General features: G+C 31.6%; 2 protein-coding genes across 5 annotated transcripts; one reads left to right on the top strand and one right to left on the bottom strand.

Annotated features, from left to right (window-relative positions):
• Positions 1–6,067: 6,067 nt before the first annotated feature.
• LOC110642020 (SUPPRESSOR OF GAMMA RESPONSE 1) lies at positions 6,068–12,196 on the top strand. 4 transcript variants are annotated; one of them, XR_009145654.1, is made up of 7 exons: positions 6,068–6,375; positions 7,763–7,829; positions 9,946–10,132; positions 10,218–10,873; positions 11,065–11,463; positions 11,568–11,768; positions 11,967–12,196. XR_009145654.1 is itself a non-coding variant. In XM_058139806.1 (6 exons), the coding sequence occupies exons 1-6, from the start codon at positions 6,368–6,370 to the stop codon at positions 11,622–11,624; spliced, it is 1,440 nt and encodes a 479-aa protein (XP_057995789.1). In that variant the 5' UTR covers positions 6,069–6,367; the 3' UTR covers positions 11,625–12,196. The 4 variants fall into 4 exon arrangements, 1 of the variants encoding a protein (XP_057995789.1); XR_009145653.1 differs by having other exon boundaries at positions 6,069–6,375; positions 7,763–7,895; XM_058139806.1 differs by having other exon boundaries at positions 6,069–6,375; positions 7,763–7,895; positions 11,568–12,196.
• A 6,958-nt stretch (positions 12,197–19,154) lies between these two features.
• On the bottom strand, positions 19,155–19,644 carry LOC110641995 (small polypeptide DEVIL 4-like). Its single transcript, XM_021793916.2, has one exon. It carries the CDS (start codon positions 19,511–19,513, stop codon positions 19,373–19,375), a length of 141 nt encoding a protein of 46 aa, XP_021649608.1. The 5' UTR covers positions 19,514–19,644; the 3' UTR covers positions 19,155–19,372.
• Positions 19,645–22,951: the final 3,307 nt, after the last annotated feature.

Below are 22,951 nucleotides of genomic sequence, written 5' to 3' on the forward strand. Positions count from 1 at the left end.
GCCATAATTGACATTGCCTATTGCTGCTATTGTTTCAAGCAAAATCTAATTCCAATATTGATGGTATGTCCTATTAACCAATAAAATTTATACATATAAATCAAAATACTATCATTTATGCCTAATATTACATACAAAATAAGTTCACATAACACTAAATATCATCAGTCAAACAACATGCAGTCAATTAGCCATCATCTTTAGATCACTTGTCATTCACAACTCTCATCAACCGTTCCAAACGCCTTGCACGTGGAACACCAAAAAATGACCTTGTTGCTGATAGATTTTTTAAAAGGTAACAATAAGCTGTCATCATGAAATCTAGATGGACCCCTATTAATTCCAACTCTGTAAATAACTCTTCCTCTTTATAATAATGGGGTCGACCACTTTCAAGAATTGCAAGAGACTTTTTTGCAATAGCATTTCCTCTTTCCAAGACTTCTGACACCCTTTCAATTCCACTATTTAACCTTTCATATTGCTTTTCTAACATCTGCATCATTGAAACTTTGAGTTTAGAACCTCTAGACGAAGTGCCCTGAGAATGAAGTGAAGGTTCAGGACTATTCATATTGTTATCAGTGACCTCATTAGCCCAATTGAACTCACTGTCAGACATTATGACATTTTCAAATGTGTCATTCAAATCATTTTGAAATGAACTTCCCTCCCGTTGCCAGTGTCTAACCTTTTCTCTTGCACTTTCTGCATATTCACCTGTGGCTCTTTGGTTACCATAAAGCTCATATAGCTTGTCATAATTATTAATTGGTGTATGCATCCACTTGCGTGCTTCCAGTTTTTCCTAAATTAAAAAAAAAACCATTTTATTAAGTAAATAATTACTTAAACGAATCTAAATTAATGCAAAAGCATATAAATTACACTACTAAACTTTAACTCAATATATTCTTATAAATATTATAACCTTTACCTGAATTAATTGCTCCCAAACATCAAAAGGTAGCTTCAAACAATTTTGTTACAGGATTCCAAGCAAAGCCACTAAGACCATGAAATAAATCCTTACACTTAGCAAAGGTTCTCTTCAAGGTCTTTATTCGATTCTTAATGTTTGATTTTTGAATTACAGGGCCAAATGCTGCCCTTAACACTTGTAGCATATTGTCAAAAGCTCTAGTATTCCATGTTCCTTCAGGTCGATTCCCTTCATGTTCTTCTTCCAACATAGCATTTATCAACACATTGTCCGTTTCATTTGTCCATACTACATGGTCTCTTCCATACATTGAACTTTTCTGGTTTGGAATCTTTTTCCTCCTTGTCATTTTTTATCTACAAGAAAATTACATAACATATTTTTGCTGAATAGAAGACATTAAACATGGAATGTAAATTGTATTCCACACATGTATATATAATAACAATAAATATCTTAGCAATATATATTTACTTATTAATGTTAAGAGATCATACATACTAGTTACACATTGCTAGTAATTGTGATTACAAGTTATTATAATAGTCATTCCACATTTGCGATGCTATTTGTTCCCTTAACATAACTCCTATTCTATAATCTGCATTCGTTGCTAAACCACTAGTGCCCATATAGTGATTAGCCTCTGCATGCATAAGCTCACGATCAACTTCAGCAATTAAATTTTCATCTGGATCAACACCCATTAAGAAGTTATGTATTATACAACATGCCAAGTCATTGTTTCAAATGAGTAATGGGGTTCAATGCCACTAGCTATAATTGGAAACCTTTTCTTTAAAACACTGAAAGCTCTTTCAATGATATTACGGATTGATGCATGACGATGGTTAAATAATTCTTTAGCATTTTGAGGTCCGCGTATGGAGTATTCATTCAAATGGTAACGAACACCTTGATATGGTGCAATTAATCCACTCCTCAATGGTAATCCAGCATCCACGAGATAAAATTTTCCTACCAAAGGGGGAAATTAATGAATTTTTGTTCAATAACATACTTAAATGCAAAAGCTTTCTATATTCAATTATACTTACCTTGTGGAATTAAAAGTTTATCCTCTCTATCCAATGGATTTTTTAGGATTCTTGAGTCAGAGGCAGTTCCTTCCCAACCAGGTAACACATAAGTGAATTTCATATCAAAAGAACATGCTGTTAACATATTTTGTGTAGGCCATTCTTTTCTCCCTCGATATCTAGGGTCAAGTTCTCTTGGCACTTTAACTCGAATATGTGTTCCATCTAATGCATCAACACAATCCTGTATAGACAAGTACATGCACCTAGATCTTCTTAGAAGTTACAGTAACTAAATAAAATACGTAATATATATTTATTTGACCTGAATTTTGCTTACCTTGAAGTATGGATAGAATATATTATTATTCAAAATTTGAAGGGGAACATCAGCTCCAGTTGGTTGGTTAAGGAACTCGGCTTCAAGTGCCACTACTGCTCTCAAGACATTATGAAAATGACGGCTTATTGTCTCACCTGATCGATGGAAAAAAAAATCCCAATGCGTGATTTTTAAAGTTCTGGCCTAAAATTTGCAAGAACTTAGCTACTTGCTCTTCCACCGTAGCACGTCTAAAGTCCTTAAGTAAACCAGTAACTCTAAGCTTTCCACAAAATTCAGCAAATGCGACTGGACCCATGCGAAGAATATCACGACAAATGACTTCATTTGCAGTGAACTCACGCATTAACTTATATCGTAATGCATCTCTTTCTGCATTTATACTGCTTAAGGGCTTAGCAATAATCATTGCTTGGATGTTCAATAACCATAAGAGATTAACGATATAACATAATAACTGAACTATAGCCTCCACTCGTTGTCGTTGCCAAGTGTCCATAACATGTTTCCACATATTTTCAAACTCTAAAACATCATTTATATTGGATATTGACATGTCATCACTTGCATCATCTACATTATCTTCTAGGCAATTTTCTCCACTACGTTCCCTATCCATCTACAAATTAAATTATTAAGATAGTACTTCTAAATAATAAAAAATAAATGCATCAAAATATGGCATAATAAGATAAAGTAACTATTTAATTGCAAACACATCTATATGTACTTATACTTTTTTGTGTTAGATTTTATAAAGTTTAAGTTTTACGTAATTGCTTTGTTTAATGATTTCTTAAGGCAACCTTAAATATGAAATTTAAGCCAACATAATGAAAGTAATACCATATCTAATGAGTAGCATGAATTTAAAAGCATTATAAAGTAGAAATTGTGTACCTCAAATTCAATATGTGATTCAAGAATTGACAGACTTCAACACGGTTGGCACCGGTATTAGATTTCCAAATGCACTAATCAACACTTCAGGAAGAATCCGCAAATGTCAAAAGAAAGCATGCAAGTGTAGCAAATTTCTAAATTACAAAAAATAGTACAAAGTCATAAATAAATAAATAAATAAATAAATAAATATATATATATATATATATATATATATATATATATATATATATATATAAACACACGCATATAAAATAACTGAAGATAAGAGAAATTAATTAATCTTAATCTAACTCTTTGCTAAGTTGTGGTTGAGCATTTTAGATTTTCTTTGCAAATGTTCCTCTTTTATTTGTCCCTCAACCAGTTAGCATGCTTATGGCCTTCTACCAGTCCAATAGAACCTAGTTTGTTTCTTTCATTATATATATGTATATTGTAAAAGATTATTATTTGTTTCTAATAGAGTTCCACCCTCATGAACATAATTCCATAATATTAACAACAATTACACCCAGCCACGATCTAGTTTAGGAATGTGATCTCCATAGGCCCAAACTAGATAGGAACTGGTTTTCCCTCTCATTTCAACCAGACTAGTCCATGGTGGTATAAACTTCAAACTGGCATTTTTTTTCTTTAAAAAGGAAAATCAACATTTAGATTGGATCAAATTTCTCACAACACCCCCCCCCCCGGCAGTCAATCCCGAACCCTTAGTTCTAAGGCCTAGAACCAGCCGCTAGCTAGGTCAAACAACAAATCAACAATTAATTAATTTTACTGGAAAGTGTTTCCTTTGATGGTACATTGTTTCATAGTCCATTTTCTCAACAGTTATTGAACATAAAAAAACAAATAGACCCAAGTATGTTTAAATTAAGGTGCCAAAACATATGCCATAGTTAGAAGTATCTAGTGATAAAAATAATCTCACAACATCTAAGAGAGTCAAGAAATAGGTACAAAAAATCAGACTTGAAAAATATACAACATCAAGGAAATAAGCGTGATTATATCATTGCAGCATATTTCCTAGGCAATTTCTTTAAATAAACAGCACAAACATAGTAGAAGCTATCAAAAGAAAAAAATCATTTGTACATCAATAAAGCTGACGGGTGATGTTCAATAGCCATTCCATTAAGAGAACTGGTTTTCCCTCTTGAGACTTATCAAATGCCTTAAGCTTGAATGTTACATAATGCATTCATCTTTCTCCTTTTTCCTCTTTTATGGATACAGAAGCATACAACTTAATGGACAACAAAGAAAAATTGAAATTGTATACTTTTTGTCCATCAAATTATGCATACAACAATATATTCAACTTCTTATGATTGTGACCAATTTGAAATTATTAACTATAATATATAAAATAGGAACAACACCATCAGGTCATAGGTAGATTTTTTTTGTTAAGCTGAGAATGTATGGGAAGTGAAAGTTCTCATAATCATAAATTGAATTTCAAAAAATCATAGATAAATATGTAAACCTTCACATGAACAGATAATTTTATTCAATCAATTTACGCTGGACAATAGAACTCTAAAAATAAATTTACTTTTCTCAATTTTCTCCATGATTTCCCGCCATCCAAACAGAAAAGGAAACAAAGCAATAATACGTATTTTAGTCTCTCCCATCCAATTAAAAAAAAAAAAAAACTCAAGCCTCGCCAATGAACAGAATGCATGAAAGGTAAATAAATCAAAATAATGAAATTCAAATATTATTCTATCCTCATAAAAACCAGAAAACCATTTCAGTTAGTTTCCGTATACTAAAACACACACACAGAGCATAAGATCCAAAAATTTTCCTCTCAAATTGCTCACTTTCCTACTAACCAGGGAAAAAAATTAAATATGAAGCATACCGTATTGGAAGGCCCAGCTCTCGGTCGCTTGAAAGTCGTTAAAGAAGCCCAACATTGAACCTTGGCTCAACCACAGTACTCCAGTACTTCAAAATGCTTATCGCTGCAACTTGTCATACGATGATTTATTAGATTAGAGAGTTAACTCAATAATTGAGAATCGGTTGAAGATCTAGAGAAGCAGATAATGAAATGTACCTAGTTTTTGATTTGGTAGATAGCCACTCAACAAGAAAGAAGAAAAAGAACAAAAAAGCAGAGACACTAATTTTTCTCCAATGTTTAGAATCTTCACTTTTTTGTTGGAGTAATAATTTATAACGAAGGCAAATCCATACTGAAAGAAATATCTTGAATCGTTTTTCAGTGGTAGATGAAAATGAATTTTTGGTAGAGGGTTTCATTTGCCATCGTCAGGCAGAAAAAGAAGATATAGAAATGGAAGGGTAGTTAAGTAATTTAATATGCAGACACACACTTTCCCCTCTGAATGCTTATTTTCTCTTCGATTTGGAGAGAAAAAACACAGAGAAAAATAATCTCAACTTTCCTTCCCTCTATTATTTTCTCACCTTTATCCAAACAAGAGAAAGAGTCATATCAAAACTATTTTCTCCTGCTTATTTTCTTTCCTCTCCCTTTTTCCCCTTTCCAAACAGAGTGTTAATTTTTACTCTTTTTTTTTAATGTAGTACGGAAATTTAGTTTGACTTGAGGCACATAAATAGTGCACGGCCCTAAATTTAGCTTGCAAAAATTGAATCGAATTTGCCTCATTCCATTGGTAAACAGGATCATTGACCGTTGATGATCCGTGCCACACAAATACGCAGTCAAATCCAGGAGTCTCTGTGTGCGACAGATTGACACGGAATCATCATTACCGCTACGGTCGAAAAACCGGCAGCTTTATTAATTATTATTATTCCAGATAAATATTTTTTTTATTTATCTTTTCCTATTTCTCATTTGACCCTCCTCTGCCTCTGATTGCGCTTACTGCTCAAGAACACTGAAATACGGTTTCAATTTCAAATTTCAAATAAAATCCATTATCGTAAATAACAATTAATTATTTTAAGGAAAGAGAAAACCAAAATGGTTAATTAAGAGGCCAATGCCCATTTCTATTTGCTTCGCAGACGAAAATCCTTGAAAGTCCAAGAAGCGAAGAGGAGGAAAGGAAATTTGTGTAAGCGGTTTTGAATCTTCTAATCTTTGATCAATCATCACTTCTGTGGTTCACTAAAGTAATGGCTGGGTAAGAATCTCTCTGTCTTTCTTTTTTTTCTCGTTCTTAGTGGACCATACGGAAGAACCGATTGGAATAGTTGCATTGTTGATCCTCATTGCTCAGTTGGGTTGCTGTTACTTCCTCTTCTAGTTACCATTTGATGTTGAGCTGATATTGGCATGAAAGATGATTTTGGGTATTGAAGCACGTAACTGTTGTTAATAATAATAACAAAATAATAATTTATAATGCTGGTTAGGTCATTTTCTGGGAACGGTAGTTGATAAATACATCATGGAGAAAGCTACTAGCTTTTGCTAGCTAGGAGCCTAGGACTGAATATTACAGGATGTTAAGGTAGCCTTAACTTGTTTAATTTAACATGGGAGAGAACTATCCTTTAATGATGATTGATTCTGTTTGGGGTATCTGCGTGAAGTTTAGTTGATTATTTTTTGGGCAATGGGTGTCACGTGAATCTTCTATGCTCATTGGAGTTTAGATGTTAGGAAAATTAGTATTTGTAGGAGATAAGGAAGTAATTATGCCCAACCTTTACAAACTCGAAATATGAAATCTCATTTGTGTGCATAAGCACTTGCTATTTTCTTGTTAATGTTGTAATGGTTCTCTTAAAGTGCTGTAGTATGGGAGCTCTCTTCTCTTGATGATTGTCTTGTTTAGTTGCATTGCCAATTTTCTTAATTTGCAGTTAGATGTTTGCACGTTTAAGCCTTTCTTTATCCCATCTTTAAGGCACACATCAGATCACTTGGAAATAACTGGGAGTTAATCAATTTTTCTTCCTGCTTCCTTCTGTTGTATTGAGAATGTTTAGATGTTTTAAGCTCAAGTTATGAGTCTGAGACAACTTATTTAAAATTGAATGTTATTGAACTCATGACTTTCAATAAAAAGAATGTGGGTGTAGTTAGGATCAGTGATGCAGGAAACAAATATTTCTATATGTTTACCATTAATTCATAATTTTATATGTTTGGAGGAACATTCCCACTTAATACTGTTTGCCTTTTCATTTAAGAAATTAAAATACAGCTGAAGTATATTATAGTTTTAGTTCAGACTCAATGTAACTTTTATATGAGGTTTGTTGGTGGCCGCTGGGCTAAGAATTCAAGTTAGAGGCAAGTTCTCATTTTTATTTTATGTAAAATATTGATCTTGATGGTCACATGTTTTAAATATCTGATCATATGCATAATGTATGCTTCAACTGTTTTTCTCTTCTCAATTTTTTTGGTCTATGATTGTTTCTCTGGGCGTATCTTCACTACACTTGCAGTGAGTTTAAAGAGAAATCTGATTATGGTTACTTTGGATCTTTAGATTGAAGGATTCATACATCATGTGCCTATGTCATACAGATTGCTGATTTGTTGTATTATTTTTGTAGACCATCATGGCTAGTGGATGGTCATAGATTTGCAAGAAAAATCAAGAGTGCATCTAATCCTGAAAAGGTGATATGGGAGAGCAATCCATCTAAAGCTTGTCCAAATTGCCACCATGCTATTGACAACAGTGATGTAACCTCTCCTATGTATCTGTTCTACTCATTTATTTTCATATATTTGATTCATTTATCTGGGAGTTGGAAACTTCTTTCAAGGTTACAGCTTACAATTATGCCTGCCAATTGTTTTGCAAAATCAGCTCCAGTTCTGAGTTCTATTTTTTCTGGTAGTGTACAAGTATTATGACTAGGGAGTATGTGTTGATGTGTCTATTATTAAATATTGAAACTTCACTAAAATATTTCTAGGTGAGAAATATTAATCTCAAAATCAAATTGATGATTTACTGCATTTGGGTTATGCACAGCATACACACTGCCCATAATATTATAAATTTGAAAATGGTATAGTAAACTTCTTGTTGCCCTTTTGGCATTTATCCAGCATGTTGGCCACAATCATCTGATAGAAAGATACCACTCTTGTTTCATGATACTTCTTTTAGAAACATGCTACAGGCATCGCGTCAAAGATGTTTTAATTGCTAGGAGAATATGAAACTTTCAATGTATGCATAATCTCAACCTGCAGCATTCATTCTCTTCCATCTCCTTCTCTCTTATTAGTCAATGATTGTACTATATTTCATTTTATTGGTAAAACATATTTTGCCTATAAAGAAAATTCCATTAAAAAAGGGAATAAAACAAACAAAAAATTGATAAGCAATTAGCAATCAAGAAGTGTTGTTTTGAAGGATTAATAATAACCCAACTCTCAATAATATCTGCTTGATTCAAAGGATGCATTAGCATAATAATCATAAATTCTTGGTAATCTTTTATGGTTAGTCAAACACAATAATGACTCATGATTGAGAATCACATACCTAAGCATCATATTCCTAGCAAGAGCAATTACCAAAGGTATAAATTGTAAACTAAATGCTACCCAAGTATTTAGAAACATGCTTTGTTAATACTTTTGCTATTTGCGTAGAACATGATGCCACACAATGAACTATAATGACATGATTTTCTCATTCATTGTTCTATTGTATGATTCATTCCTTTACATTCTATTGCAACTTAACAAAAAGAAATTTCACTGTTGTATTATTATTTTTTTTTTCGGGTCCAATAGATAGGTATTCCATTTCATTGCAACAAGGAAGTAGCTTGATACAGATAAAGCTAACTCCCATAAAATTATTACTGTTGTATTCTTACTGTACAGGTAAAAGGTACCTAAGATTTTAGATGCCTCCAACTTAGTGCACCCTCTGTATTGCACATCTTCCTGTGTGCTTTTAAAAGATGCATATAAAGATTTTTACTGTTTATTTGGCATGAAGTTGGCATAAGTTTAAATGTTTACCTTAGACTTTATATGTTTTTCAACATGGTCCTTGAACAATAATTTTATGCAATTAAGTATTTGGACAGTAAAAATTATAATTTATCCCTTCTAGTTATTGAAACTAATCTTCAATACAAAAATTACATGTGTCTCACTTCTAACTAACTTTTGGTGCCTTTGCTCTTATCGTGATCTAATATGTTTAGTTTTGAAATAAGTTGGATTTTGTTAATTTGTAGATTTTGTAATTTTTTTCATATTTGAATACTCATAATGCTTATTTGGTATTCAATTTTTAATTTTCACTTTCAATGACGTAATAATATTTTTCTTTTCAGAGTTAGTTATTAATGACATATTATATTAGTGTATGATAAATGTGGCTCTTTCTAATTAATTTGTAATTTCAGTGGGGCCTAAATAAGATTCACTTTATCTAGTAATTCCTCAATGGCAGAATATGTACAATGTCAGCATGGGTTTTAATATTTTTGTGCATTTGCGGACAAAGTAATTCCGCTTAAACTCTAAATTAGAACTAAAAAGAAATTTATTTGATGAAAAGGTGTAGATTGTCACAATTTTATTGTTTGAGTGCTTAATTTATAAAGTGATCAATCAGAGACCTGCAACAGTGTATAAAGTTAAGCAAAAAAACAAAAACAATGTATAAAGTTAAAGGGAAAACTTGTGCATTCTTAATCTTGTAACATCTTTATAGCTCCTGTAAATATTTACGCACTTAAAACCATCCTGCTTGCAGGTTACTCAAAAGTGGCCTGGACTACCTAGAGGTGTGAAGTTTGATCCAACTGATCAAGAAATTATTTTGCATTTACTTGCAAAAGTTGGTATGGGAGGTTTGGAACCGCATCCTTTCATTGATGAATTCATTCCTACTATTAACAAGGATGATGGAATCTGTTATACCCATCCTCAGAATCTACCAAGTAAGAGTCAAGAGTTCAATTGGATCTGTTAGTGTTATATCTAATCTTCTTGAATTGATGCTAGATCTAAATTTTTAAATCTTAGGTGTCAGGCTAGATGGGAGTGTATCTCACTTTTTTCATAGAGCAATCAAAGCTTACAATACTGGGACTCGAAAGCGTCGTAAAGTTCAAGGTGATGATTTTGCCGATGTCCGCTGGCACAAGACTGGCAGGACTAAACCAGTGATATTGGATGGGGTTCAGAAGGGATGCAAGAAAATTATGGTTTTATACATGAGCACAGTTAGGGGTGGCAAAGCAGAGAAAACTAATTGGGTGATGCATCAATATCACCTGGGAACAGGTGAGGATGAGAGGGAAGGAGAGTATGTGGTTTCAAAAATATTTTATCAGCAGCAACAGACTAACAAGGGTGACAAAATTGAAGATGGTTTACATGAAAATATTGATATTATGATCACAAAAGTGGATCCAGTAACTCCCAAGTCTGTGACTCCTGAACCTCCTCGCACAGAAAGGCGATGCCTGGATTTTGATTTGGGAGAGCAACAGACTAACAAGGGTGACATAGTTGAAGATGATTTACCTGAAAATATTGACACTAAGATCGCAAAAGTAGATCCAGTAACTTGCAAATCTGTGACTCCTGAACCTCTTCACACACAAAGGCGATGTCTGGACTTTGATTTGGGAGAAGAGTCTACTGTTATTAATGATTACATAGACCCCTGTACTCAGGTAAAACCTCTTTTCTACCCACACACAAGCGCGCGCACACACATATTCAGTTGCTAAGATATAAGGCTAATTTGTCCAGAATGCAGGACACAGAATTTTCAACGAAATAATTAGAGAGATTATATTACATTTATATTTTGATGAAGAATTCTTGCAAAAAAGGGAGATACTGATGTGTATATTTCCTCCAGTATTCTCCTAAGCATGTGGAAGTTCAGACAGAACCTGAATGTGAATACCCCAATAGTGATGACCAATTCAAGACAGAAAATCTTTCTGAACAAATGGTGGATAATAATGATACTGACATTGAGCAAGAACTAAATTGTTGGGACAGTGAGTTGCAGAATCTGTTGGATTCACAACAGATAGTGGAAGGGCTATCTTTGTGTGATGAGCTCCTTCAAAGCCAATCTCCTAACAGGTATGGAAATGGAAATGAAAGAGCCAATCAGAAACCCCGTCTTTCTGATTATGCCCAGTTAGGACCAGAGGATTTAAAGAAGGATCTGGAGGAGTGTCAAAATCTGGTCCTTGGTCCAGCTAACGTAGAACTTGATACACCTTCAGAGTTCAGACTAAGTCAGCTTGTATGATGTCTTTTCTACCATTTTCTTTTTGCTTTTTGCATTAGGCATAATTTTGTTTTGCTTCTTTATTTTCAATAATGATAATTCACTCAATGCTATTGCAGGAATTTGGATCACAGGAAAGCTTTCTTTCATGGGGTGGGGGTAAAGCGATAGACTAAGTGTGGTTTGGGTACCTTCAACCCTTGTCGAAGCAGAAAACATCATTTTGTGTACTACTATTTTGGATACTTCACGTGTTTGGTTGGGTTTTGAAAACCAATTATTTTGCTGGATGACTTGATCTGTAATTCATGATGACGAAGGTAATGGTTCTTACCGCCAAAGGTGTAATTATGCTCATGTCACGTTAATGCTAGATAATAGATTCAAAGTTATGGGTCTATTTCTGTTCTTAGACTTAAAGCAAAAATTCAGAAGTCTTCGGAAAACATGAGATGATATGTCCATTATAATTGATACACCAGTATCCTGTGGATCTTGCTAATGGCTCTAATTGACAGGACCCTCGTGCATTTTTTGGGAGTGGCAATTCTCTAAGGCATGGAGGAGCTTGAAACATGAGATGATAAGTCCAAGTTGTCAAATTTTGATTAGAATCTATTCGAGTACTTGAATTATATTTGTTTAAAATCAAATGCTCTGTAATTTGATTAAATATATACCTTTGGCGCTTTTTCTAATTGTAGCCTTTATTTTGATAATTTTAATATTAAGGGGACGTTTGCTATAAGTTAACAATGAGGGTAATATTTTCATGAAAATTAATGTTTTTGATTTTTAGAAATTTTTAGGGTTAAAAAATTTTGTCAAGTAATAGATTTTTCATTATTTATATAATCCTTGGTACATTTTAAAAATTTTAAATTAATTTTTATTTATTGAAACATATTTCTTACAAAATAAAGGCATTTACGTAATTTTTTTTTTTTACGTATTATCATGCTTTTCACTTAAATAATATAATGATTATTTATCATGACTTCCTTCCAAATATTAAGATGAGATTAAAAACTAGCAAAACTCGTCCTTTTCACTCCATTTCAAATTTTCTCGGATTGTGAAATTCCATTTGTTTTTATGTTCTTCAAGAAAACTTGGTTAGGAATATCCTCAACCTGATCAAATGGGTCTTGGGACCTTCTACCTGAATCATAAGTTTTGATCATTAGTATCTCTTTTGGGCTAAGCCTTCACAACCCACAAACCCCACACTCCACCCCCATCACTTCCCACGCCCCTCCCCCCCCTAAAATAGTTGAGTATATCAAATCCAAATCGGCCCCATGAATTCGAACAACACGAACTATTCAAAGCAAGCGTCTTTGATCTTTTAATCACCATTAGGTGCAAAGTAGAATACCGTGTGGACCACCCAATTACTAGAAGAATTCATGGTGTGTCAACAACAAGGCATATATAATTGGATGAGTCAATGAGGGTGACATAGAGGGTTGGAGCACTTAGAACCAACATTCACGAACTAGTGGAGCTTTACAGATGTATAAGAAAATGGCAGTGAGAGGAATAGGCCAAGACCTAATTTGGTTTGTAAAAGGTCCCAAGTTTTTGTTGGGTTCCCTGTGTACTTGAACAGCATGATTGGTTGTGGGGATAGCTGGAATGTCTAGTAACTCCACTTGGCTGGCACCATGGCAGCATGTTGTGGGGAAGTAACCTTAGCTGTTTAAGTAGGGACTTGGGTACCCCCTTGGTGTTCAAAACAAAACCTGACAAAATTTCCCAGGCAAAGGCACTCAGGAATAGGTCATACGTGTTTTACAACCCCAACACCACACCTCCACGCCCAACACACCACCCAAAACAACCCCCTCCCCCTCTTCTCTCCCCCTCTCCTCCAATCTTTCTTTTTTTTTTTTTTTTAATTTGTCCCTTGTGTCTTTCTCCTATGTATAAAGCCATTGGTGCAATTAAAGAACAGACAGATAGGTCCTCAACACCCTGGATAGCTTGGCACCAATAGACATTCATTTTTATTTTTTAATTTCATGGTAAAACATTGTCCTTTATGTTTATGCATCTGGTTTGCTAAATTGTGCTCCAACTAAATTACAAATTTGTACCAAAAACACAATTACAATGTGATGTCATGAAGACAAGTTTCATGTTTATAGTAGAGCATAATATAATATAAAAGAATAATAATTCTTAAGCTAAATCTTTGCTAACTGATGATGGTGGCTATGGTATATGATTAATGATAGGCTAACTAAAAATTAAAAATTTTAGTTGCCAAAAACCTTTCCAACTTGGGAATAAAATCGATTTTATTTGGTGCAGAACATTTATAATAGCTACAAATATTGTGATTATATAATTAACTACCCAACAGCAACTGTACCTATATCTTGTAATATTAATTAAATTAAATTAAATATATATGATATGGGTATTTGAAATATTGGTATATGTGAAGCAATCTCCCTCAGAAAGCAAACAAGAACCAACAAAGACAGGCAGCAATTACATCAGACAGCTGCTAGCAACGACTGGTCGTCCTTTGAATGTTGATTTCTAAATACATCTTTTTCATTTTTAAGTGAGAAACCTTATCTAAAATGAGTGGTTTTTTAATCAATCATGAGCAGGCTAATTGTTCACAAGAAAACATACATACATACTTGTTCCTTGCGTACAAGCAATTATCTGAAAGTTAATAATATGTTTGTTTATTAATTAGAGTGTACTAAAATATAATATAGTTGCTTATATTTTGTTAAATTTTAATAAAATATTTAAGTGTATTATATTTTACTAAATTTGGTATAATATCTTTTTTCTAATATTGATTTTTTTAATTACGATAAGAATATATTTTAGAAAATATTAATATTTAGAATATTTAAAAAATGAATTAACGAAAAAATATTTTTTTATTAAAAAAATAAGTCATTTTAAAAAAAATATTATCTTTTTTTGAAAGAGAAAATATTTTTTTATATTTAATAATTTTATTAAAATATGAAAATGCTTATTAATTTAATATTATAATTAAATAATAAAAAATAATTTTTATAAAAATAATTTTTATATATAAATTATTTTTTATAAAATAAACGAGCTTAATCAAACTATTTTATTATTTTAATATAATCAAATCGATATTTTTGTTTGATAAATGATCGTCTTGAGGGGAAGTAATGAAGAATTATATTTAATTTAATTTAATTTAATTTATATCATTTTCCTCTTCAATTTACAAATTTTTTTTTTCTTTTTCGATTAATCTTAAGTTATTAAATTACCCTATATTTCCGTATCTATTGTAAGACAAAATCAATACATTCCAATGAAAACAGTATAATCACTGGGATTAATTTTTATTTGCGAATTCAGATAATTCAGTTAAATCACATAAATTATTAAATAGATAACATATTAAAATTTTATTTGTGAAATGTGAATAGTTAATTAATTTATAATAAGGAAAAAAAAATGAAAATATCTTTCATTTTTACATGAAAAATAATTATATAGATCGGATAATTTAGTCTAATAGTAAAAATTGCAATTAAGAAATTGTGGAATTAGTCATTTTGGTTGTGGAAATAGCCTCACCCTTTTAATTTTTTTTATCCATTAATCTTTTTATCACTAAATAACTATGTACCCTTACGAAATTACTTATTGCAAAGGGAATATTTAGTACAAGATTAAAAAATTAAAAATTAAATATTGCTTTTATAAATTTTAACTTTTAAAAATGATAATTATTAATGTAAATTTTTAAAATTAATATTTAACCTCTTAAAAAAATATAAATATTAATAAGATAAAAAAATTAACTTAATTTCTTTAAGTAGTTAAATAATATTAATGAAAGTTAAAAATTATAGAGATTATTAATCTTGAACTAAATATCTACGTTCGAGTAGAATTCATCATTTTTTGTAATAATAGAGTTTATTATTTTAATGATATATGGAATATTCATCAAACGGGTGTACACATATTGATGCAGGTAAAAAGTTTCACCTACGTTACTCTTTCTGCTGTTGAATTGAATTATAAGTGGCGTTTAGAGATAAGTGTAGCCTATTTTTCAATCTATAATGTATTTTTACCATTCTGTTTCACCTTATTTTAAAAAATAAATAAATAACAAGTTTAAGCTAAAATAATAATTATTTTTTATTTATATTTGAAAATCCAAACATTTATTTTTTTTTAATTAATTGAAAAAACTATACATCTTCACAAGTTCACCTTATGTTTATGAATTAATAATAATTTACTCTATTATTTATACTTAATTATGAAAATACATTTATTTTTAAAAAATATTCAAAATTATAGTAGATGAAAAATGATTAATAAATAAAAATAGAAGATCATTGATGCAAAATACAAATTTTAATCATTTAATGTAAATATATGCACTAAAAAGTAATAAAGAGAAGAAAAATGAATTGGAAAAACCACCTCAGCCAAATATATTTATTAATTAGGAGGAGAAATTAAAATAAAAAAACACACACACACCATAGCCAAAATCTTTTTCACTGTCGGTTTAATTTTATTAGCTTTTTTGCAATTTTTTTTTAATTTTTATTGTTTAGCATCTTTTATTGGAATGGGAAGCATTTATCCCTATCATAATTTAATCCAACGATATTAAAATTTATCTATTAAATATATAAATTTAAATATTTATATATTAAATTTATGATATAGTGAATTTAAATAAAAAAAATTATTTTTTTAAATTAAAAAATTTATATTATAAATAGACTAATTATTATTATTATTAAGACTAACTACTTGATTAGTATTAGGAATAGGTCAACAATTGGATAGAATGACTTGTTGTGAGCCGAAAAAGGCTTGTAGTCTAAATTTTCATGAATTTATTCTTTTATCATGCATTTTGAAATTCGTTGCTATTTGAACTACACAGCATCTTTACATTTTTTTTTCTTTTAATATATATAAACATATTAAAATCAAATTACTATATAAAACATATCAAAATTATTTATTCTATAATTTAAATTATATTATATTAATATATAAAATAAATTATAGTTATTAATATATGATAATTGTAAAGAAATGAAAGTTTAATTTATCCATTTTGTGAACTTATGATTTGAATAATTAATATCATTAATTTATTTTATTAATATGCTGACTTATTGATTCTTTAATTCCTTGTTGTGCAGTATCACCTGCATGAATTGATCAAAAAATTAAGAGAAAAAAAAAATTCATCTTATAGAAACAAATTAAAACAAGATTTACCAATACAAATTGCTTATTAATTTGAATGTTATCATCATTTGGGAGGCTTACATGGATAAGGTGAGGGTGAGATATGAAGAAAGCTGCAACATTTCCCATTCAAGATCAAGAGTATACAATAATTGAGAAAGAGAAGAAAAATTGAAGGGGTCCCCTCATGTATTAATTTTTTTTTTTTCCTTTGATTGAAAAAGAATCAGACATGTATGGTGGTGGTGGGGTTTCGGATTAGGAGGCGCACGTGGGCTTCTTAAAAGCTGCTGTTTTGACCAATCACCTTCTTCTACACCTCTCTCTTTCTCTCGGGGTGAGGACTTAGGACTAGACAGAGTGAAAGGTGGCACCTTCTTGTGTGGCAGACAGCAGAATATTAGAATTGCAAAATTCAGCAGCGTGCACCTGACAAAACTGCCCCACCACACCACACTCACCTAATAATTCTCTAATCTGCATATCTAATTCCCACAAATTTGCTTAACTCTTCCCTTGATTTCAAGCTACGGACGACTTGCAGTTCATCTACTTAATTGAAATGGATCATCACAAACAGTTCTTGAAAATCCAGCTGCTGTAATGGGGTTATCAATTGACTCTAATGAGTCTAATTTTAATGTTATTTTCAAGTTGAATAGAGTATTTTTCCCCCCAAAACTGGTCGAAATGAACAAGATTATGCATTTCAGAGTTTATATATATATATATATATATTTTTTTTTTTTTTCTGACACATAAATCTTGATGTCTACCTAACAATATATGTAGGCTGCAGGTTACAGTTTATGTGGAGCTAAGAATATTGAGCAAATCCAAGATTGCTGCACAGCAAAGCGAAGGCGTAAACAACAAAGAGAGTCATTTCTTTCCTTCTTTCTTTTCTTTCTTCTCCCTTGCGTGCAAGAAGAAACAAAAGGGAACACTATTGGAGGGCATGCATGCAGTAGTGGTCATCTTTTAACCGTACACGTGGCGCACGTGAATATGGGTTGTAACCCAATAATTCTATCAGGCCCACAAAGGCGAGTTCTGAGTTTTGACCACTATGTCTTAACAAACAGATAAAAGATGATCCAAAAGGGCAGAGGCCGTGTTTGGATGCATGCTTTTCTTCTTATTTGAAATCCATTGTGCTTAATTAGAACTTAAATCATTTAATTATAAGCTAATGATGTTTGGTTGTAGACAAGAAAATCAGAGCAAGATTAAGATGTGGACCAGTGAACAAACTCTATAATAGCTTTAATTAAATATAATGTAAGTTGATTAGAATACTTCTATTTATGGGATCAATTACTTTAATCAAGGATTATCAGAAACTGCTAATTATAACAGACAAAGGAATCAAAATAAGGAAATTGCATTTTTAGGCACAACTTTGGCCACAAACAAATTGAGATGCAACATTAAACAGTATCAATTATGAGTCTTTTTGGTGTCTAAGCCTCTTTTTGGACTCTCTTCTTTGATGTAGAAAGTGGTTGATTAAAAAAGTGCCAAATAGTTTGAAGATTAAACAGTATAAATATATAATTTTGTACTACAAAGCTAAACCACACTTCAAATGATTAATGGCCCTACGTTATGATCATACAGGGGTCCTCATTGTACAAGACTATATAATACTGCTGACTCTATCCCAGTTTTTGCCCTTTATCTTGGTCCTCTTCTCTACTTTATTTGACTGCACCAACCTACTTATATATACGTACCATTAGGTTCATTACCTCATAACTTGAAATGTTTTACTTACATGTTGAATTAAGTGAGGACAAAACCATAAAGTTTACACTATATGATAATGATTTTGGTCCTAAAACTTCTTCTCACTTAAAAATTTTTTCACAATCAAGAGCTTAAATGCACACAAATCGCCAAACTAATTGCTCAGTTCTTATCAATTACTAGGTATGGGCACTTTCATTAAAAGACAAGAAAAAAATAGAGGAAAACTTCATAATTGAGGGGCATGGAGTATCTTGAAATTGTCAAGTTTATATATATGTTGATGGTTCTATCAACTGCTTGAATCTGACACAATTTTTTATATCTATATCATGGCATAAGAGGAAGTAGAGAACAGTACAATTTCTGGGGTGAGAGTTTTTGGCTTGAATTGTTAATTTATCAGTTCCATTTCTGAACCTCTTATGGTATATTATATGAACCTGTGTGTCTCTGAAGTCTGAAATGATTCAGGTAAAACATTCAAGAATAGAAAGAGAAAGAAGGCACTGACAGTCTTCTTCTTGTGATGGATGCGGTGGTCCAGAATGATGGCTCAATAATTACTTAATTAGCCGGGAAAAAAAAGTAGAGAGAGAAACATATATATCGTAATCAGAACAGCAAAGTCTTGTTTATCCATGGAAAAAAATGAAAAGAATCAAAGAGGAAAAATAATTAATAAATACAGGAATTAATCAAAGAAAATGTTGTGAGATAATATAGAAGTAGTTTTAATTAATTAATACTATCCGATTGATGTGTATACAAATTATAAGGGAAACACAACAGCAAAATTTGTTGAGAATATAGCTCCGGTAACATTATGAATATCCTGCCGCAGATATTTACACAACACTACTGACTACTCCACCAAGGAAAAGAAATAAGGAAAATGGTGTATCTTCTTCCTTGGCTAGCTAGCTTGCTAGTCATGCCAACAAAGGAGCATGACCACACATCTCCTTATAATATAAAGCCTAGCCCTTTGCTCTCTAAGGGCAGCTCCGAGACCTCTGCTAGAAATCCTTCTCTTTGAGCTTCCCATGGTAGCACTGCTCATCTTCATCTCTACTGATAAACTGCAGCTTCTTCTATTCTTTTTTTTTTTTTTTTCCAATGCGAGTGAAGATTTTTTTTTTTTTTTGGAGGTGGTATTTTGCTGTAACGAATGGAGAGTTGGGTTGAAATGGAATGAGAAAGGAGGAAGAGAAGAGGGCGTTATATAGGAAGGAGAGAGTGGTCCAGGCTCACGTTGGTCTAGTAAAGAGCCAACGATGGGGCATGAAAGGGCGTGCAGTGTCCCTAAACCCACCAGACAATGTCCTGTGGGCCCCACTTACCCACTTGGGTACCATACCCCTAGGCCCCTGCAAAAATTCATTAATTTTTGGTTAACGTCTCCCTGTGGCTGTGGGCATTTTCTTTACTTCTTCATGGAAGCATTTGAAAGACAATTTAGTAATAGTAAGTCTGAGAAAAACTGACTTGCATGCAACTTAATACAAACTTAAAATATAATTACGTGGATCTCATGTCTTAGATTCAGAAAATTTTTCAGTAAGTTTAAAAAAAGTTTTGATCAATAACTACCAAAATAAATAAATAAAATATGAAAAATATTTATTACAAAAAAAAATAAATAGAATATTAGATTTTCATTTTTCAATATATTTGAATATCAATATTAAAATTTAATTGTAATTACTTAATTAAATTAAATTAAAACAGCAAAAAGAAAGGAAAAGAAAATGGGAAAGCTTTTGAAGTTGAATCATTATCCCAGAGAAAAGAAATAGAAAGAAACCAACCTTCATTTCTTGCTTACAAGCCATTTCATCTTCTATATATATCCTAATTCGTGTAGGCAATGCATCACCATTCAACCACCAGCACAATATGGGTCGGCCATTACTTCAATAAGGTGACGATATTCTTTAATTTAGTTTTATGGGCAACCTTTAAATCTGTAGATGATGTGAATTTTTGTTGTTATTGTTGTTGATGATAGATCAAGAATCATCCTCCCTTATCTTTCTTTCGTGCTATTGTTTGATATTTGTTGGATCCACCTAAACAGACAATACAGGGAGAGAGGAGCTAGTGGTTAGGTCACTAGAGAGTATTTATTTACCATTTTTCGCTATGTTTGGGTATAAATTCAAATATTCCAGTCAGTTGAATCCTACATGAGAGTGCATATTAACTAACTTTTGCATGTTCACTATTTTTATGAGCTCATCATCTTAATCATTCATTTGACCCCCTAATTTTAATTAATACCTTAATGATGTGGGGACGTGGCCACCAAATGCTAAGAATGGTGTTGTCACAATCAATTAATGTTCTCATAAATATATTTATTTTTCTTTTTAATTAGGTTATCCAAACATTAATCTATACATTTCTTGCATAATTTAGAGGACTAGCTGGGATTTATGATGGGAAACATATCGACTGGATCAGGGGGAAGTTATATAGAAAGCCTAGTTTATTAATATTTACATGTTTTGAATTTGATTTAGGATGCCATAAATTTACTTTCTCAATAATAAGGAAATTATATTATTAATCAGTTTAAAATACAAATATATAAGTTTTACTTATTTTATATGTAGCTTTCATAAGTATTATTTTGTAAGTCGGCAATAATTTTCTGAAATGGAATATATAGAAAAAGAAGCAGAATTAATCGAAATCATGATTAGTATAATGTAAAGTTGGCAGCGTATGAGAATAAGATCCCACCGACATTTTTAACTCTTGAGATTTGGTAGGAATTTGAATCCAATTCTCATCTGGCATTAAACACATTAAAATTTTGCTGAAATATTATTAATTAGTTGAAATTAAGACCTAGCTTAGCTAGCTATGGAAAATATTTGCCAATAAGCATCTACCTAAATCTCTTGATTCCATTTTGCAATTGAAATAAGTTAAATTAAATAAAAAAAGACATGCAAAATCTCCCAAGGAATCAAGAATCTCCAATTCCCACGCTAAATTACCCAGACAACAGAAGAAGAAGAAGAAAGTTAGACAAGAAAAGTGAAATATCAAAGCTGATGGCCAAGATTCCATAATATTTTTACATTATCAAGCATGATTAATTTAATGTAAGAGCTCAAAACCCAACTTAATGATAGATTAATCTATAGATAATTAATAGTTAAAATTATACTTAACCAAAAAGCAATGCACTACTTGCTTGGTCTCGTGTTCCTCCCATTTCAGAAAGGACACCAACTTCCATTAACCCTAATTCCACTAATCAATTATAATATTACTATCCTAATCTCTCTTTGAACAATTTTAAGCTGTCAATATCGGTTTTAGGAGCTTATCAGTAAAAAATTAACAATCCCTCCTTTTTAAAAGGCTGGACAAGATATTAAGATGCTATATGTAGTGCTTATGTATAACACATGACCTTAGTAGTGTTCTTTCCATGATTTGGATCATAGATATATTGCCATGTTTGATGCTTGAGATCTCTCTGTCTAATTGTTCAAATTGATAATTAGTTCAATTCATGTTTATGATCAAATTGATCACCATGCATAACAAGAATTACTTATGGCAAACTAACAAAATATCTGTGTATATGATGGAGTGTTAGACACCCAAAGCTTTGGAAGTTCAACTAAAATGGGAATAATGACGATTATTTCAGGCACCAATGATTATATTAATCTAAGAAATACACCATAATCAAAGTGTTGCAGGTCTTGTTTAAAGTGTCTGCTGTACGGTGAACGCTTAAAAAAAACACAGCCTTGTTATGCTGAGCAAGAAGGTCAGAGTTGCACGTGAAGATCTCGTGATTTACAATTGCTTTGCTTGTGAGTTGTGGCATGACATACTTTAACACCTTAATTATATTAATTACTTACTATCTTAGATTAATAAGCTTTCAAATCATAATTCATTATTTACTCCATCTCCATGTTTATGTTACCTAACTAGGTATCATAAAATAAAGCTTATTTTTAGATCCCATTTATAGAATTCTCCTTGGATGATATTTGAGTCTCTTCTTCACTAAAAATTCTCTTTTATTAAGCAATTTTCTCTCTATACAGATCACATGCGTTGTGTTGTTTGCTTCTTCAATAATTCGAATGGCCATAACGTAGCATGTACGTAAATTTAAAACAAGAATTAATTCCAATGTGAAATTATTGGTGTGAATTGTACGTACTACTTGTTGATTAGCAATACAGTTGTAAATATATGGTGTTTAATTAGTTAATAGGAAGCTCATAAGAACTTCATCTCCGTATTATAAGTTAATTACAGCATTAATTCTGTACGGACATATATAAGCAACCTTGCTTAGTTGACTAATCAGCCAGCAAAGTTATTGCTGTCCATCATAGAATAGTAGATATTATGCATGTTATAGAGAGATGATCCAATCCCGTCTGGTATTAGCCACCCAATGTGCTAGATAATAATGCCATCATTAAATAAGTGCTCCAATTAAAGCACATTCATAACAAGAAAT

Source organism: Hevea brasiliensis, chromosome 17, assembly GCF_030052815.1.
Source record: "Hevea brasiliensis isolate MT/VB/25A 57/8 chromosome 17, ASM3005281v1, whole genome shotgun sequence".
Taxonomy (NCBI): Eukaryota; Viridiplantae; Streptophyta; class Magnoliopsida; order Malpighiales; family Euphorbiaceae; genus Hevea; species Hevea brasiliensis.

What these genes read in the sequence shown, in the direction of transcription:
- LOC110642020 (XM_058139806.1), top strand. An exon ending in ACATAGACCCCTGTACTCAG is followed by an intron (nt 10,874 to 11,064) that starts GTAAAACCTCTT and finishes TATTTCCTCCAG; the next exon opens with TATTCTCCTAAGCATGTGGA. An exon ending in AGTTCAGACTAAGTCAGCTT is followed by an intron (nt 11,464 to 11,567) that starts GTATGATGTCTT and finishes ATGCTATTGCAG; the next exon opens with GAATTTGGATCACAGGAAAG.
- LOC110641995 (XM_021793916.2), bottom strand. Translation starts at nt 19,513, where the DNA reads ATGAAGATGAGCAGTGCTACCATGGGAAGCTCAAAGAGAAGGATTTCT.